Source organism: Crotalus tigris, unplaced genomic scaffold, assembly GCF_016545835.1.
Source record: "Crotalus tigris isolate CLP2741 ecotype Arizona unplaced genomic scaffold, ASM1654583v1 scf7180000018504.2861643, whole genome shotgun sequence".
Classification (NCBI taxonomy): Eukaryota; Metazoa; Chordata; class Lepidosauria; order Squamata; family Viperidae; genus Crotalus; species Crotalus tigris.
The window spans coordinates 1,777,414-1,796,001 of NW_024097043.1; the positions used below are offsets into that span (position 1 = coordinate 1,777,414).

Consider the following 18,588-nt stretch of genomic DNA (forward strand, 5'->3'; position numbering starts at 1 on the left):
TCCAAGAGTGCTTTGCCCAAGACAGAGTTCCAAGTGAATCCTGTTGTTGAAGTTGATTCATAAGGCACAGACACACAAATGAGTAGGAACTGTTGTGTTACTTTACTTATAGATGATAGATCAATATAGGTAAATGTCAGCTTTGCAAAATTTTCAGAAGCATCTTTCTCTTTCAAAGAATTTGCAAAATGAAGAAGCATTTGAACCCCATCCCCATATACATAAAAAAGGGAGTACTACAAGGGAGAACAATACAGTGAACACACAAAGGAACAGTTTTAAAGATTTATTGTATTTGATTTGCTTTTTCTGGTAGGCAAAAGAGAATAATAATAATCTGCTAGTACTTTTGGAGTGATGTCTGTTGAAGAATCTGTTAAACTGTGGTTTCATTTATTGTGGTCTAATTTTCATATCCGCATACTTGTAAGAATATTGATACCCCTTCCCAGTATACCAGTTGATGCCATCAGCATAAGAAGTATGTTCCCCTTTGTGATACAGGCCATTCAGGTTGGAAGAATGGCAGGCACCATACCACCAGCCTCCCTTGTAATTTGCAGCACAACTTGCGGGTTCAAAGCCATCATTGTCTTTGTCTTTAGTAGAGAATGCCAGGCCATTATGTCCTGAGAAAGAATCACCTAAAAGGAGAAAATCACAGAGATAGCACTGAGTTCATGTATTCCAGGAATGGAAACCTGCAGGATATTTTAGTAACAAAAAAAGCACCTTCTTCACTGAGAATTAGAAAGAGATTGAACATTATTTATGTGCACAATATCCTAGATTTGAACTTTGGCATCATTAGCCAACCCTGTCAAAATGATACAATGTATGTTTCCAGTTGTTTCTGTTTCTTGAAATCATGGTTAGCTTAACTTAAGTTGTTGAATATATCACTGTGAGGTCCACCTTACAGGCCACCTTATAGATCAGGGCTTTTCAACCTTTTCACCTATTGTACCACTTTCAGGATACGGCAACATCCGAGTACCACCAGTCGCCTAGCAAAGTGTCAAAAACGTGATGACCCCCCAAAAAAGAAAAGAAAAAAGTGATAAAGTACAGGTAGTCCTCGAACAACAGTTCGCTTAGTGACTCTTAGAAGTTACAATGGTACTGAAAAAAGTGCCCCCCAAGCCACAGCCAAGCAAGACAACTGCCTGCCCACCTGGTGGCGCTCTTCCTCCTGTCCGAGGTTTTCATTGTTGTGAGCATTTCTGTTGAGGATTGGCAGCGGAGGTGGTTTGGGGGGCTGTTTGGTTTTTATTCCCCCTGTCTGATGGGTGGTTGCAGCAGGTTTTGGTCAATTCACATGACTCTGGGACACTGACCATCATAAATATGAATCAGTTGCCAAGCATCTGAATATAAATCACAAGACTCTGCAACATTCCAGCTGATCGGCGCTTCTTCTGGGCTTAGCAGAAGCGCCAGGATCAGTGCCACTTTCAAGCTGATTGGTGCTTCTTCAGGGCTCAGCAGAAGTACCAGGATCAGCGCCAAGCTCCAACTGGAGCCTGGCACTGATTCTAGCATTTCCATTGACAGCTCCAAAGAGGCGCCAATCAGCTGGAAAGCGGCACTGATCTTGGTGCTTCCGCTGAGCCCTGACAGCCCTGCAGCTCCAGCCATCTCTTGCTCAGGCTTGTGCGGTGCTGCCACCGGTTCAGCTCATTCCCCTCCTCCGCTACCACTTTTCTAGGATGGTCGTGTACCACCTGCAAGGTGCCAATGTACCACAGGTGGTACCCGTACCACTAGTTGAAAAGCCCTGTTATAGATCATGATTGATAAACCAGAATGCTTAATGTTAACACATTAAACCAACCTATGGACAACCTGACTGAGATCAAAAACAAAAACATTTTGTTTTCTGAACCAGTTGAAGGATTATAAGCATTCCCTTGATATGCTATCAGAACTAGAAGGAGCAGGATGGAAGTTTTATTTACCCTACTCTTTGGGGAAGGTTTAAGAAATTATGTCACTGGGGAAAAAAAGGCATTTACTGCTGAGTTTCAGTGGTGCATCAGCCATTGATTGCTCACTCCAACACTAATCCAAGGAAATAGAAATATTTTTCCTACCATATAGGTCAAGAATATGCATTAATAAATCAATTTCTATCCCACATTTTAAATCTGGTATCCTATAAATGATTCAGACTTCACCAAAGTCAAGATGATGCAATAAAATAATGTGTCAAAGTGCCATCTCCTACGATAGGAAGAGAACTTTGGGGTTTCTTAATGAAATTGTCAACTGTTCCATTTGGCACATTCAGCCAAAGAAACTCTCGGCTCTTTTAAATCACCAAGAGTCTAGCTTTATTGAAAGATCCATCTATGTACAGCAGAAGCAAAGTCAGTTCTGGGATTTTCCAGTGGAAACCCATATAAGTAAAACCCCTTGTCCCCCTATGTTTACCAACTGAGTTCAGTTATTTTGTTTTGGGAAAAGACTCTGTGCACTGTTCAAAGGTTCATTCCTTCCTATGCTGCCTGACAGCCTCTGAAGGCTTCTGCCCTAGCTAGAGATACCGTATGAAAATAGTCTGTGGGTCATATATTTTGAACTTATTAAAATAAAAATGAGGTGGGTAACCTGTTGCTTCATCCCTCCCCAACATTCCACTCGGGGACAGTAGAATGAGTTGGAATGATGTTTGGGGTTCAGTTTTGCAGTTTGCAGAGGATATGTGGCCAAATCATTGTCCCTGTGATAGGCCACAAAGCAATTAGGCAGATCCTGGCTTAAAATGTTTCTGCATTCTGCATCAGGTCAAGGGACATGTTGGTTACATTCATTGTCAGAAGGTACTCAAATAAAGAGGCATTCTCTGTATTACTCACCCATGTTGCCATCCAAATAGGAACCCACGGTCAGCCTGTAGTTTTCACATTCATTTGCAATTTTGAAACTGAAATAGGTTGCAAAAGTTTTGGAACCATTGAAATCTTCCAGATCAATCCTCAACTGCTGTGTTCCTGATTTTCAAAGAATAGATGTTATTAGAGAATGAATACTAGAGATGCAGAAGTCCATAAGGGAAGCATATTGTAGTAGACTTCCATTCCATAAAAACATGATCACAGTGGGATTACGAGCCATGTCCATTCAAAAGCAATGCTAACTAACCAACACAGAAGGACAGAATCACATGCATTGGATGTTTCTGGACTTTGTGCACAATTAATCCAAAAGTGATCTTTTATCTTTTAATTAGATAGGCAGTGAAGAGGGATACCGATTGTTGCTCGATTTCCTGGTTCCACATGCTTTTTCAAAAACAGGAGAATTTATGGTCCCCCAGAAAAAGAAGACAACTTTCTTCTTTTATTCTGATTCTAATATTTTATTCTTCTGTTAGTGATCAATCGTCTTGGGGAATCATGCTGCATAAAGCTCCAAGACAATTTCCAAATTACAGGAAAGAATATCTGTTTTACCCAGATTTATGAACTTGGAATATACCATTCATCTCTATGGAAGGAAATGGAAGTTAAGTCTTAATGGATTGACACAAACAGATCAGAGTGTTTGCTTTATGCTTACTCTGTTCCTGTGATGCAAAGAAAACCTTTGGTACTATCAAAGGACTGACTCTGGAAAGATTGATACTCATCTTTCCTTAAAAAATAATTTTGATAAAGATAAGCAATGTCTAGATAAATGGATTTAAAATATCAAACTGAGTATCAGATAGAAGAGGAGATTTGGGGCTTACCAGAGCTGGTGAGAAGATGGATCTTATCATTGCCCAACCAGAATTCTGATCCTTGCCTTCCAAATCCTTTCTTGTATGATTTCCAGTCACGGTAGAAATTGACAGATCCATCCTGCCGCCTCTGGAAGAGCTGGTGGAGAGAAAGGGAGTGATACCTCAGCATCTGCTTGATGGAGAAGCTGCTTTTCTAATCTTACGCCACTTCTGAAGTGGGGGACTAGTTTTCAGCTTGGTTTTGCAAAAGGAATAGAATTGAATCTATGTCATAGTTAGGTAGCAATTGAGACCAGATGTCACTGTATTTTGCTGCTTAAAACAGCTATTTTGATGCCTCATGTCTTGGAAATAGGTATATTTTATATCATCCCCAAAAATTAAACTGCTGCCCATTGTGTTAAAAAAAAACACCCTGGTGTTCTCAGTTAAATGTTTTAAATCAACAAATCAATAAACAAATCCAAAGTTTGTTCCCTATGCTGGAAAGATACATGAAGAACATGCCTAGTTTGATGTGGCAATTAGAGCATTTTGGGGCGAGGAACAAAGAATCCCACATAGATCCATGAAACTCAGTATACAAGTTTAGACCAGGCACGCTGGCTGAGGAATTCTGGGAGTTGAAGTCCACAAGTCATAAAAGGGCCAAGTTTGAAGACCCCTGGTTTAGACAGATGACTCAATCAGCCTAATTTATTTAATATAAAGATGTTGTGATAAATTTATTACTAGAGATGAGAATCCTGGCAGACCTTGGGAGGAGTGCAGGAGAGATGCAAATATGGATATTTCCAAGCTAGGTGAAAAAAATCAGAGACAGAGATGTCTGCTGGTGAAATTACAAATAGTTAAGATGCCAACTTAACTTTTTGTCCCTCCCCCAAGATCCCCTACTCAGACTGGAATAATAGATGAAAAGGAACTTCCCCTGCAAGGAATGGAGGCAGTGGTCGGTGTCTGGATGGCCCTGCAGCTACCAATGATGGGCTCTCTTCTGAGCTCTCTTGTTATCAAGAGAAGGGAAAGTGCAAATAAGGCTAGGAAGGGCTGTTCTTCTCACTTGCTGGCTTCCCGAGGGAGGGCTCCCAATGGGCCACAAAGTGGGAAATGCCAATCCCATATACAGTATGGATGGAATTGGGAGCTGGGATAGCTCCATTTTAGGGCTTCCAGTTTGTTCAATCTCACAATAACAGGAAAGTGTACCTTCAAGCTGCCTTGGGCTCAAATGCCAAGAGGGTTTCAATAAACTTTGGCACTGCAAATTGTCCACCACTAGTCTCTTGACAAGAGAGAAGGCTGATGGGCCCCTCAACAGCTGCTATTATTCTGCAACAAAAATGGAGCATGGAGCCCACTTTATTGGGCTTCTTGCTCTTCTGTTTTGATATGTTCAAGTAGATAATTATCTCCTCCTCCTCCTCCTCCTCCTCCTCCTCCTCCTCCTCCTCCCCCTCCAGCTTACCAACCAGCCTCCTCCATCTGTCTCCATGTCACAGAAAACCAGCATTGGGTTCCCCTTAGTTGGGTAGATTCTGTACCAGCCAGTCAGGGTCTCCCCACGTTCCAGGAGGTCTTTGCAGTTTCTGGCTTCTGTCTCTAGAGAAAGAATAGGGAGAGTTAGGTGGGTCAGTTCCAGCAAGTTCTGCTTTGAAAATATATACCTGGGACAGATGTTGACCTTTGTGGAGGGTTCCCAAGTGTGAAAACACCATAATCTCTATTGTAGGAATATAAATGCTTATTGTAATGCAATGAACTCATGGAGATAACTTGTAAAAAGCGATTAAACAAAAAAAAAAAGCATGATAATTACAGGGAAAAAGGTGAACCCTAGAAGGCATCTCTAGTACTGTTGTATTTGCTGGCTGAGGATGATGGGAGTTTGAATTCCACACTTAGAGGGTACATATTGGCGAATGCTGATACATGGAAACAATATGTATGGTATCATAGTGATCTTCAGCCTGTGGTTAATGGGTTTATACTAGCCCAAAACCCATTCTTATTTGGCTATTACAAAGTCTTTTCTTTTTCTTTTTTTATAATATTTTATTAATTTTCAAATTTTACATTTAAGTATTTAAAAAGCAACGTGGTAAAAACATCATTATTACATTTATCAATACATTTTACCTTATACGTATCTTAATTATTTTTTACATTCAATCTTCGTAAAAAATCCATATCCTGTTATTAATTTTTCCCCAATTTTTAGTTTCCCATCAATATTCCAATTTAACCTTTAACATTTATAATTTTCAGGCTTTAGGTAACCAAGATTTCCCTCATCTTAATTCACAACAGAATCTAATATCCAAAATACACAATTTATCTATTTGGATATAATATTAAACAGATAAAATCCTTATTTTCAACTAATTTCCAAATATTTTAAATCTAATGACCAGAATTCCCCTTATCTTAAGTACTCCCTTTAACCCGCTAATTAATAATATGAAATCCCCTCTAATAAATCAAAACCCCAATTTTCTTCAGCCTTTTTCTGGCTTTCTTTCTTTGCCAACTAGGCTTCCATATCAGTGCTTTTAGATTGTCAAATATTATTATATGTTATTTGAAATAGAGAGACCATTTAATTGCCATTTTTTGGAAGGACTAGCTCATTTGTATTCATTAAGTTGTCTCCCTATTATTCCAATTCCCCATGATTGCCCTGATATGTTTATCATCCATTCAATCTGTTCTTCTTCTTTCTCAAATTTCTTCTGATTTATATAAAAAGTCTTTTCCCTTTTCAGTGTTGTCACTCCCTTTTCTGGATTTTCCATTAACTGTATTTGTTGGTCAATTGAGTCTTCTGTCTTAATATTTGATTATTCCACTTCTTCTGTTATCATCTGGGTTGTTAGTTCTTTGGTTGTGGTCAAAGTTTGGGTTTGTGTATCTAAGCTGGCATCTTGATCTTTTATGTTAGGTCTTATTTTATCACAAGCTGAAAGAATAGTTTCATGTATTGCTTTCAACATGGAAAGGATCATTTCCTGGTCTTCATCCATTTCTTTCATTTGTTTATAAATAGTCTTTATAGTAGAAATCATTTATCAAGCAAGATTTTATAGTCCAAGATATTTCATCATCTCATATTCCTCAAATAAAGAGATAGGAAGGCAATTCTCCACATATAACTCTGAAAGTCAGTAAAGGTTTACATTCACAGTTCAAGCAGGCGAGTTATGCTGCCCAGCTGTTCTCTTACAAATGAGTTTCTCACAGGTGTTGCCAAGGTCAGAAGAGTCTTATCTAAGGTCTGGACTTCGAGCCAAATCTCTGTTAGGAAATAACAAGTTGTAATACCAAACTTCACCACAAGATGTCACTGATGCTGTTTAAGATTTTTTAAGTCCAAAATTGTTATAATCCTTTTTCCAATTTTATTGCTTTTTTGTAGATAAAAGCAAACATCTCCAATAAAAATAAGAAAATTTTTGGTCCCCAAGTTTCAGGAACATATAAATCCAATTAGATTAAAGTTGTTCTTTTAGTGCTTTAATTCCCTTGGGTAGTCAGTCGTTGCTATTCTTAGAGAGTGGGATAGAAATTCCCTTCCCTCTCTCCTCACAGGGGGAAAGATACTTCAGGCAGCTTTTACAGGAAAAGAAAGTACTTAGGGTAAAGAGAAGATCGGATCTCACCCAGTTTCATTCTCATTGCTTTCAAAGTGCTTGGTGGTAAGTTTGACTTCAGCTGTCTGCAGTCCAGTGACGGGCCATATTACTATGGCTGGTCTTTGCTGGTTTGGAGGGCTGCCCCGGATCAAGCAGAAGGGCTGCCACCCTCCTGCAATTAAGCAGGGGTCCTCTCCTTGCTCGTCGCCCCTACAGAGTGACTTTCAACCCTTTCCAGTGTCCCCCAGTGGAGTGAAACCAAATGCGGAAGATGGAGCTCGCCTTCTAGCATCTGCGGCGGCCACGATGGCAAACTGGAAGTCGTCTTTTCTTTTTCTTCATTAGGTAAATATGTGAATCTAAGTAAAATTTAAAACTTGAAGACGTATATCTTTTAGAAAGCCCTCATTCCCAACTTTCAGGGCTGCAACATTTTAAAAATATTATTTTCACTTCAAAATGTGATCTTACCAGGTCACTTTTTTATATAAGTATTATTATTATGATGATTTGTTGCCCAGACAGCCAGATATTTACATTGGATTTGGTATTTTTATTCCCTTTTAGCCACTGAGGGCTCCTGCCTCTCTTGTTTTATTTTTTGCTAGGCAGCATCTCTTCCTCTTATCCGCACATTCAATCACAGCTTCCTACTCCACTGGTTTCTGAGTGGTCCATATGTGTAAAAAGATGCTGTTCCAGATGGAGGGGACCATGATAGAGAAAACACGCTTCCTAGGTCCTGTTAGAGCAGAACATTTAATAGGAAGGACCCACTAGTGGGTGGATAGACACAATGGGAGAAAGGCTGTGCATTAGGTAACCAGGTCCTATGCCATGCAGGATTTAAAGGGAACAGCCAGTACTCTGAATTGCATCCAGACGCCAGATGACAACCAGTGCAACTCTCAAAGCAGTGGTCACATAGGGGCACCAGGAGACGTGCTGGTTACTGCTTGTGCTATTCCATTTTGAACCACTGTAGCTTCCAGGGCTGAGCTAATATATGTTCCATTTGAGCAAAATGTCACCTGAACATTATAGGTCAGGATTAATTCTGTTTTTACTGATTAAAAAATAACTTATTGATTATTAAAACTGCTTCTTTTAAAGGGGCTCGTTTCCCTCAAAGAGCATCCCAACTCAACTTTCTCCAATCTTTAAATGCCATCAGCATCCTCAAGAAATGCTTATGAAGCAGAACTTCACTACTGCCAGATTTCACCCCTCACCTGTTCCTGAGCCATCTCTTTACCTGCAAAACTGCTAATCAGCAGTGTCTAGATTTCTCACAGTAGTTGTGAACAGAAGAAAGAATGTGAGACAAGTATTCCTTTTCTCATGACTGGCTTTATTGGGAAACTAAGTACCAACATTCTGCTCCTGCACATAGATATCCTGCTCAGGCTAAGAACCAAGCTGAAAGATCACACAGCTGGGACTCACGTGCACAAGAAGTGGCTTCAGTGTCCTGGAGTCCTCCAGTACCATCATTTGAGACTTCTCCCTCCACAGAACTAGCAACCAGGAAAAGAATCAGGTGGACACCAGCCCAAGGCTTCATCTTGCCTTGCCAGCTCTCTCTTTCTTTCTGAGCCAGAGGTGTGTGGTGTCTTGCCTCTTATATATATGGAGGTCTTTTAATGATTGTATTAACAGAGAAATCAGGAATTGCTTACATGTTCTGACTTAATATGCCCATATCTGATTGGCAATGACTATTTAAGCTCAGCAGAATTCATTATATCATAGTTCAATAGGATAATGAAGAAATAATGACAACCCTGCACGCATAGTTCATTAGGAGCCCCTCCCATAGAAGATGTTGAAGTAACCCCTCCTGTTCTCAAGGGGTTGTGTATTTCAGAAAAATAAAACCTGAGTTTGCATGATGGATGAGTGTCATGTGAAAGGTATAGTTCACGATCAATTCTTTCTTGAATTATACAAAATAAAGATATTAAAAATTATCCTAACTTTATCTCCTTCGCTGTAGCCTGTGTAGTTTGACCAGGAAGGATGTTTCCATTCTAATATGTGAAGAAAGAAATGACAGAAAGATGGAGAAAAAGGTCTTTAGGCTGAGAAGAAAAGCACATGCAATATGATAAGATGGCCCAGGATCTCTGCAGACACAGAACAACTAAGAAAACCATGTGGAAACCTCCTAGCTCTTTATTTTGCCCTGCAGAATTTCCAGACTCTCTGCCTGTCACTCTGAACTTTGTAATGTTTGGCTTCTACACACACTGAAATAAGCAAATGTAGTTTCCCCCATTGATGTTGCTTGTCAGAAGCCTTCTGAGATCATAAATGGTGATCATGTGACTCTTGCATATTGCGACTGTCATAAATATATGCCAGTAGCCAGCAGAGGGATGCAGTGATGGTTGTGTGATGACTGGTTATGAGTAACTTTTTCTAGTGCCGTCATAGCTTTGAATGATCATCAGTTGAGGACTAAATGTATAACTTCTATTCACTCTGTAATTTGTGTTCACAAATGGTAGTTTTTAGCCATAATAACAATTCACTATTTTATCTTCTATACATTTGTCAAATTCTTTTCTCTCTGGATTGCTAGCTATTTCCACATCCAAGGGAAGCAAACTCTGAAGCATAACCCCATCTACTCAAATGAAATCTGCCCCAAGTCTCCTCTGTAAGATGCATTGAATAATTTTACGTCTAAGAGTAACAAAACGTAAGTAAAAGGATAAAGGGAGGGAAGAGTAAAATGAATTCAAGCACCCTTTTTTAGTTACAACAGAAGCAAATTAAAGAAGGTTAAATTGCAAATGCAAATAGTTCTGCTAAGGAGATTTTCTAAGTGAGGAAAACAAAATGTTTATTTCATACTGGAAGCTTCCTTCTGTTATCCCTTTTATTTTGGATTGTTCCAGGGTGCTGAAGGAGGCTGATCATTTTAAATAAATGTATTGCAGTGTTATGCAAACTGGTGAGAAATTGCAGAAAAATATTGAATAATTGTATGTAAAATTATATATTTCATAATAATTAAAGCAAAGAGTTCTTTACACCACTTGTATCTCCAGGTTTTATATGCTTCAGTAACTTCCCATTGTGGCTTTTTAGCACCCCTTCAAAAACCAAATATAGTCCTCACGGATGGCAATGGCAAGGCAATTAATTATGAATAAAACTTAGCTGAGCAGGGCAAGTAGTAAGTTCAGCAGTCCAAAGCAAAAGATTTACAATGCCAGATCAAGCAAGAGAAAAGGTTATGATTAGTCAACAAGTCAGGTTCATAAATAATTAGATTTCAAGTGTCACAATAGACAAGGCAGGTGCTGGGGTTTATACATTTTTCATTAATCCTGTGGTTATCTAATCCTCAACACTATTGAACTTGTTCAAGAAAAGCCCCATTCATGCTATCTAGGAACAAACAGCTTCAGCACCTTTTCATCTTTTAATAGTCAATGCAGCACCACCCTGCATGGTCATTTTGAGCTTGGACCTTTAGTTTTGTTTTATTCTCCCCCTCTACCCTCTTTACCCCAACTTCCCCAAGAATCACTCTTCCAAGTCAGTCTTAAGGAAGAACAGACAAGAAGAGCGTCTATCTTAACAGCCAAAACACATTTAGACACATCGTGAATAAGTCACATTTTTAGTCAAAATAAATTAATATCTTTACAGTTGAGTTCCAAGCATCCTTAACTCCCCACACATATTTTAGCTTGCTATGTACAAGTAAAATCTGTTTGATGTGTTATAATTCAGAGAGAAAATTGGGGGTCCACAATAAAATATTTAAAAGACTTTTTAGATTTGCAATAGTGCTGATGGAATTACAAGATTTTCTGATGGATGATTTGCATTCTCTATGAAATGAAGAAAAATATAATGGTGCGTTGATGCAGGCTACCACTATGGCAATGTTGACCACAACTTCTCAACCTCATCAATTCTATATATGAGTTGCACTCATAAAATAATTCAGTACAGGTAGTCCTCAATTTAGGGCCACAATTGGGACGAGAATTTCCATTGCTGAGTAAGGTAGTTGTTAAATGAGTCTTGACTGAGTTTATAATGTTTTTGCCATAACTATTAAATGAATTAATGCAGCTGCTAAATGAATCAGATGATCAGTAAGCGAATCCAGCTTCCTCCAGCAACTTTACAGTTGGGAAAAGCATCATTGTAAATATATGCTGGTTGCCAAAGGCCTAAATTTTGATCAGTTAACCATATGGATGCTGCAACAGTTGTAGGTTATAAGTGCAAGGACCAGTCATCACTTTTTCAGTGCTATTGTAACTTTGAACTATCCCTAAATGAATATTTGTAAGTTGAAGACTATCTCTAATATTTTCCATTTATTTACAAAATGGCTATCTTATATTTCATATAATTGCAAATTTTGGCTCCCCACAATGGAATGTATTTTATAGTTTTGGTGATATTTTTCATTCACCCTAAGAATTATGCTTTAGTGCTAGAATGGGTTTAATTACCTTTAAATATCCAAACTTTTTATTCATATACACCATCCCAATATTTTTACATTTCATATATTGTAAAAAGCATTATACTACCTATATATCTTATCCCTCTTACTATAGGGCCCCTTTATATCCAAACATTATCTATTCTTTTAACTGTATTAAACAAGTGTTTAATCATATAGTACTCCATCTGGTAAGTTAAATCAAAAATCTGATTCTAGCCTTCTTCTTTTGCCAGATCGCTTTCCAATTCAGTATGTTCAGCTTGCCAGGGGATTTTTCCTGTATTTTGGTAGATGTTGGGGATAAAAAGGATAAATTAAATAGACTGTTTGTTTTTTGTCTCCCAAACTTTAATGATTTTCCTAACAACTCTTTAATCCATTTTGTTAGATCTTCTTTCTTGTCCTCAAGTCCTAGAACAGTGGTGGCGAACCTATGGCACGCACGCCAGAGGCAGCACTAGAGCCCTCTTTATGGGCACGCGTGCCTTTGCCCCAGCCCTGCCTCCCCCACAGCCCCCTCCTCACCAGCAGCTTCTCCGGAGGAGAGTTGCCCCTGGACACGGCCCGCACAAAGCAGCACAGCCAAGGCCATGGTAGCCGGGTAGCGGGGACAAGACTCCGCCCTTGCACTCCGTCATGTGCAGATGATGCTGCAGGGCGCGGGTGGAGGGTGTAGCCACCATGGTGCTGCTTGGCTGCCTGGGCGATCTGTTATGGCAGGAAAATGAAGTGACACTGCACCTAGTAGCCACAGGGCAGGAGTTGCCCAGATGGAAGAAAAGCAGAACAGGCCAAGTGGGAAGTACTGCTAAAGCTGGAAGAAGCCAGAAAGGACTTTTTTCATCTTGGAGCAGGAAGATGGGAGTGGCGGTGGTACTGGCAGTAGTCTGGGGATGAGTCTAGAATGATGTCATCTCATCCTCTCGATTGGAAATGGTGGGACTCCTAATACCTGATTGGGCAATCTGGCCATGTCTTTTGTGACATACATATGTTGTCTCATGATCTGACTGGATGTTTAGCTAATGTCGTTCCCCCCTTAAATGTCATAGGTTCTCTCTTTGGATTTCCAGAGACAGCTGACCACCTACCAAAACTGAATTCTTAGTCCTAAATTTTATTCATTTCTTTGACCCTTTGCTCATTTGGTTTTCTTTGTTTTGAAATCTCATATCGGCAACCATGGCATAAATGTCCTTCTAAATGTTTCATTCGTGTCAGACATGTGTTGACATCAGCTTTTTAACTGGAATTTCAGAAATCTTCTGAAAGTAAAACCATAGAAATGGAAATAAAATAAATAATGCTGTAGTACAACACAAAAGCAAGAAATACAACTGCTATGAATCCTGATGGCTGGATGAGTTTGCAGAATATGTTGTACATAGAATGTTTTAAATGTGTGTTATGTATGTGTACACTTTGAGAGCAACTAATTTTCATTTTTAATGTGTGCCATTGTGCCCACAATAAAAAATAACAATAAAGGTTATCTATCTATCTGTCATATGACAAATCTATTTTTCTATAAGTTCATTAAAAATGTAATTTTATCATCATGGGGTATAAACCCTCAATACCATAATCTTAAATTTATTCAGATTAATCTCAACACCCACATATCTACCTTGATCATCAGATAATATCACTGATGGCTGTAATTGTATGGTAAGTCTATTTTTCTTACTTATCCCAGATGGAATAAATTCTACCAAATTTTTATACATCGATTTTTTTTGTCTTGTTTTCCTATATGTAATTCCTATAGAAAAATTGCAGCCTGGTTTTCTTTTTTAGAAAATGATTTTTTTTTCTTTTGGAGGGGGCATTTCCCCCATTTATATTCCACATTAAGTATTAATATTTAGTTTATAAAATTTGAAAAATCTATGCCTGTAGCGCTTAGTGCAGCAATATCTTCCTCATCACTCCCTGTGGTGTTAGCCGCATAAATACTTTTACTTATTTACTTAATTTAATGTATATACTGCCTCTCTCACTTTTCAAAGTGACTCTTAGTAATTCTTTCCAATATAGTCATTTGCAACTCTTCAAGTTCCACCTTGAATCTGTCAAAGAATTAATGCTCAACTGAATTAAGTAAGAATCTCTAATGCTTGAAAGTTAGACACAGTCCTTCCCATTTGCCCCACTTAAATAATATCTTCTTCTGTTGAGGTTTGTTCTGCTAATATGAACTTCTTTAAGCAGAATTATTTCTGAGTTGCCTATTTTTTACCTTAGCATTGAAATGTTGCTATAAAATCTGATTTCTCATTGCTTCCTGACAAAATGCTTTATCATCTCTTGGTACATTTTGTAATTTGGCTTCTCTTGCATTGATTTATCCACGTTATCCACTTCTTCCTCTTCTTCATCCCATTCCCAAAATTTTGTCAAAGCCTGAATTACCCTATCTTTTCCATTGTCGTCACCAAGTTCTTCTAGGATTGTCCTCAGTCACAAACAAAATCTTTCTCTTTTAGGGCTAATAGGGCTAAAGTATCTAACTCTTTTTCAATCTCTGAGTTATTATTTCTGTCTTGGCTTCTAAAATTTTTATTTTTTCTTACTTTGTTTAATATATCTCCTTATTTTTATTTCAGATTCTTCAAGTTTTTATTCATTTTTTCCTCCAAATTTATCTATTTTTCTTCTATTGACACTATCATTGGTGCTATCAATTAAACTGACGTCTTTTCCATTTCTTCAAACACCCTCTGTAAAATATCTGATGTAATCCTTGCTGGCTGTTTGATGTGAGAGATGGGGGCCTATCGGGGGAGGGGGGAACTGGAGCGACGGACCACTTTGAGGTGGCAGTTTCCCAAGAAGGAGGTAGCACATTCCAGAAAGGGGGAAGGGAGGTGACAAGAGACAGCAGTCTGGAACTGGAGAGAAGACAAAGGAAGAGAGTTACAATACAGTAGCCACTCCCTAGAATTTCCTATGGCCATAGTGGCGAACCTATGGCACACGTGCCACAGGTGGCATGCAGAGTCCTTTCTGTGGGCACGTCGCCCCAGTCGTAGGTCTTCAGCTGGGTTTTATAAAACCTTTTTGCTTTCGCCATGTACAAAAAAAAAGGTTCAATCAATTTCAACTTCTCGCAGGGAAAGAAAGATCTCGCAAAGTTGGAATTGATTGATTGAACTTTTTAGTCCCACCGAGTCTGCTGTTAGCACTGCAACCACGCGCCCCCCCGGCACCCGATGATACATAAGTGGGGTTTGGGTTGCAGTTTGGGCACTTGGTCCCTTAAAGGTTCACCATCACTGGCTTAGACTGTGATATCTCCAGCAGTGACTAGCCAGGCTCCATCTGGACTATGTCCCTCTTGGCCAATCCCTCTGCTGCCATTTCCTCCCACTGCTAGATCTTGCTATTGATGGGCACATGAGGGTGACTCTTCCATGGGTTGCCTTTGCCTGCCCATTGATTGATTGATTGATACAGTCATTGAAATAAAACAGGAGGAGACCAGGTACCAAATGCCCAGAATTCATCATGACTCCCATGTGGAAAAACAAACAAGGGAAAGAAATGTAGTGGTCTCACTACTCCATCATTGAACTTGTGGAAGGAATTGGGAGGATAAAAAAGTGAAAAAAAAAGTAAGTCCGAGGTTAAATGGTCCAGGCCCAAAATGGCCAGGCAGGGCAGTAACCATTAACCTGGATGAGGGGCCATCCCAGCCACTGCACCCCAATGCTAAATGAAGGACAGGAGTTTCCCAGAAGGAAGAAAAGCAGAACAAACAAATTAAGCTCCGCTGTAATTGGCACAAGCCAGAAAGGATTTCTTTCATCTTGAAGCAGGAAGACAGGAATGGAGGTGGCATTGGCAGTGGACCAGGGATGAGTGCAGCACATCTACTCCTCCCTTCTGAAAATGGTTGGAGTGTTGCACATCTGGCTGGCTACCTGGCCATAGAAATACTGAAAACCAGATAGCTTTAGTCTGCCTGGTCACTAAGAATCAAAGTGGACTTGATGGCACTTAATCAAACAGTCAGCCAATATTCCTTCTCTTATTCAGACTTCAAAGGACAATAATAATCTCACAATGTAAAACAATTGTTAAATTTATTTTACCAGTGTTTCCCCAAATTAAGACCTGGACTTATATATATATATATATATTTGCCTCTAAAAGAGGCATTAGGTCTTAATTTCGGAGAATGTCATACCTTAGGACCACCACAGCGAGGCTTCCCATGCCCCAACACCTGTCGCACGGCTGCTTGGCTTCTTCTGCGGCCACTTGCCGCCACTTGCAGCTAGATACCATGTGGAGCATTGTGTTATTGCCGCTCCTCCCGGCAGGATCCCCCTTGGTGCTTTGCGCTGTTTCCGCTCCTCCCTGCAGGACGCTGCATGGTACTTTGTGCCATTTCTGCTGCTTGCGGCAGGATGTTGTGTGGCTCTTTGGGCCGTTTCCACAGCGGAAACAGCCCAAAGCTCCAGATGGCCTTCTGCTGTGAGCAACAGAAGTGCCCTGAAGCGCGCAAGAGAAGCGTCCTGAAGTGCTGTATAAGCAGTGGAAGCAGCCCAAAGCGCTGTGCAAGCAGCCCAAAGCGCACAAGCAGCAGAAGTGGCCTGAAGTACCATGCGGCATCCTGCCAGGAGGAGCGACAGTCCGGCCACAAGTGGTGGCAAGTGGCTGCAGAAAAAGTCAAGTAGCCACGCGACAGGTGTCAGGGTGTGGGAGGCCTGCCTGTGGTGGTCCTACCGGTAAGATAAGTGGGTATGGGGTACGTGGGGCAGCTTCATCCCCCGTACACCTATCTTAGCTTGATTTTTAGGGATATACATGTTCCAACAGATAAATCTCTTCAAAAGAATTTCGAGGCATTGTTTTTCTTAAAGAATCTTTTATTCAAGAAACAACATATCGGCACTACATAGTTGAAGCAAAAAACTGAATTTTCCTCCCCTGGCACAAAGTAGCAAAGCACAATTTCCTCCTTCAATTAACAGTCATAAATCACATTCCCCAATTAACTTGAAGTGTGGGCTTTCTCCCCAGCTCCCCAGCCCACCAAATCTCTATCAGCTTTGGACCTAATAACCTTTGGTTCCCACGGCTGAGTTACTCTTGTTATGACTAGCTGGACTCTCTTCCACATCCCCCCTCCCAGCATCAACTAACTCTAAAAGCGACAGAGGAAAAATGGCTGCATTTCCATCTGTTATCAAAGCAAGAACATCTGATATTAGCAGCGTTGACACTAGGGCTTAGTTTTGGATTAGGGCTTATATTAGGCCCACCCCCAAAAATCAAGATAGGACTTACTATCCAGCTGGGTCTAATTTTCGGGGAAACACGGTACAATTTCCATTAACAGGTTTATGGGCTTACTTTTATCCCTCTAGTTTAGAATTTTTCAGTTGCAAAGAGAAAAGTCCTCAGTTCAGATTATAGTCACTGAAAGAAAGTTCTTCAGACTTCACTTGAAATAGATTAAATAAAATAAAAATAGATCAAACAAGCAAGCATGAAGAAAGAGAAGAATTTTACAATGAAGGCTCTAGCCGTATGGTTCACATCCATCCATTTTCCATTCTGTATAATATATTTTTCATTCACCCTATAATGAAAAATAAAATATTACTTTAATCTCCCATCAAAAGATAAGTGTCCAGTAACGTCTCTATCAGACTGTGCAGGGACCCACATGACCATTTCTGACCTCCAATCTGATCCACCCCACAGAATTCCAGGATTTATTTGATTTCACTCTTTTCAGGTACACTTGATTTCCATTGTGTTTGGAGGATTTGCTATCCCTACAGTATAACATTTATCCAATTTAGGAGGGGATTATTCTGGTTTGTTGCACAGTCAGCCAGATGTTCAGACTGGATTTGGCGTTTGTTTCTACCTATCGAGTCCTTTCAAAGTCCTAGGATAGGCAGATGGGGCTGTTTGATGGTAGTACAGATATCGTCACAGGATGTAAGCTACTCCGAGTAAAACCACTTTTTGCAATTGGGGGATTGATCAAAAGGCTCATTTTGATGCAAGACAAAAGGTTTATTTCAGGAACAATTCAAGAAGTACTTTGATTTAAGGCCCTAAACAATCTCTTAGGACAAATCGGGAAGGTGAAAAAATATATAAGAAAATAGTAGCTTAAGATCCCATCAAATTTGAAAAAAAGTAATGGAATAGTGATACAATGAATGTGTTGTTGTTTGTTATAGGAAAAGTACAGAATGAGCCTAAAATGAGAAGCTGACCTGGATGCTTTTCAAGCAAGCCTTCACACAAATAAAGGGATTTCTTTCTTCTTATTTCAGACTCAAAAATGACAGAAGATATGTCTCCCCATTGCCTGGCATCTGATAAATGGGGAGCCAGTAGATCTCACTCTGGTTTCTTACCTTTTGCAGCACCCAAGAGATCTGCAGGATTCACACACTATATTGAAAGGCTTAAACAAGTATCCGAGAGCATATGAGTCATGTGAATTGGAATAGTGATTTCAGGATCAGGTTTTCCCTCCTTTCCACTAAAGAGCAGTAGATCCCAAAGGATTGACTAAAAACACGAGGGGGGTGGTGGTGCCATGTAGTAGGCAGAGTTTGTCTGGGAAGCTGAAAAGTACAGCTAGTTTGAATAGCTAATTCTTGGAAAAAATCCATCAGAGCCTCTTAAGGGAAAAACATTGGTGGAAACCTGGTCATGGGTGAAAAAGCAAATATACTTTATACTAATCATATTAAAATGGAAGACAACATGGGCAT

General features: G+C 39.7%; 2 protein-coding genes across 4 annotated transcripts in view; both read right to left on the reverse strand.

Moving 5' to 3' along the window:
- Positions 1–393: 393 nt before the first annotated feature.
- On the reverse strand, positions 394–8,923 carry LOC120312495 (ryncolin-4-like). Its single transcript, XM_039353266.1, has 5 exons — positions 8,806–8,923; positions 5,196–5,329; positions 3,734–3,863; positions 2,859–2,993; positions 394–644 (listed from the first exon to the last, which is right to left on the reverse strand). The coding sequence occupies exons 1-5, from the start codon at positions 8,921–8,923 to the stop codon at positions 394–396; spliced, it is 768 nt and encodes a 255-aa protein (XP_039209200.1).
- A 7,769-nt stretch (positions 8,924–16,692) lies between these two features.
- LOC120312466 (NACHT, LRR and PYD domains-containing protein 12-like) overlaps positions 16,693–18,588 on the reverse strand; it is a 65,636-nt gene continuing 63,740 nt past the window's right edge. For all 3 annotated transcript variants that reach the window (XM_039353222.1, XM_039353225.1, XM_039353224.1), the window contains exon 16: positions 16,693–17,429. In XM_039353222.1, the coding sequence (XP_039209156.1) occupies positions 17,303–17,429 (127 nt within the window). In that variant the 3' untranslated portion in view covers positions 16,693–17,302. The remainder of the gene's footprint in view (positions 17,430–18,588) is intronic.

Bases quoted from the DNA above. Each gene is read 5' to 3' on its own strand.
- LOC120312495 (XM_039353266.1), bottom strand. From the start codon at position 8,923: ATGAAGCCTTGGGCTGGTGTCCACCTGATTCTTTTCCTGGTTGCTAGT. The intron at 3,864-5,195 runs GTAAGCTGGAGG...TCTCTCCACCAG, and splicing joins CAGATGGAGGAGGCTGGTTG to CTCTTCCAGAGGCGGCAGGA. The intron at 645-2,858 runs GTGAGTAATACA...TTCTCCTTTTAG, and splicing joins CTATTTGGATGGCAACATGG to GTGATTCTTTCTCAGGACAT.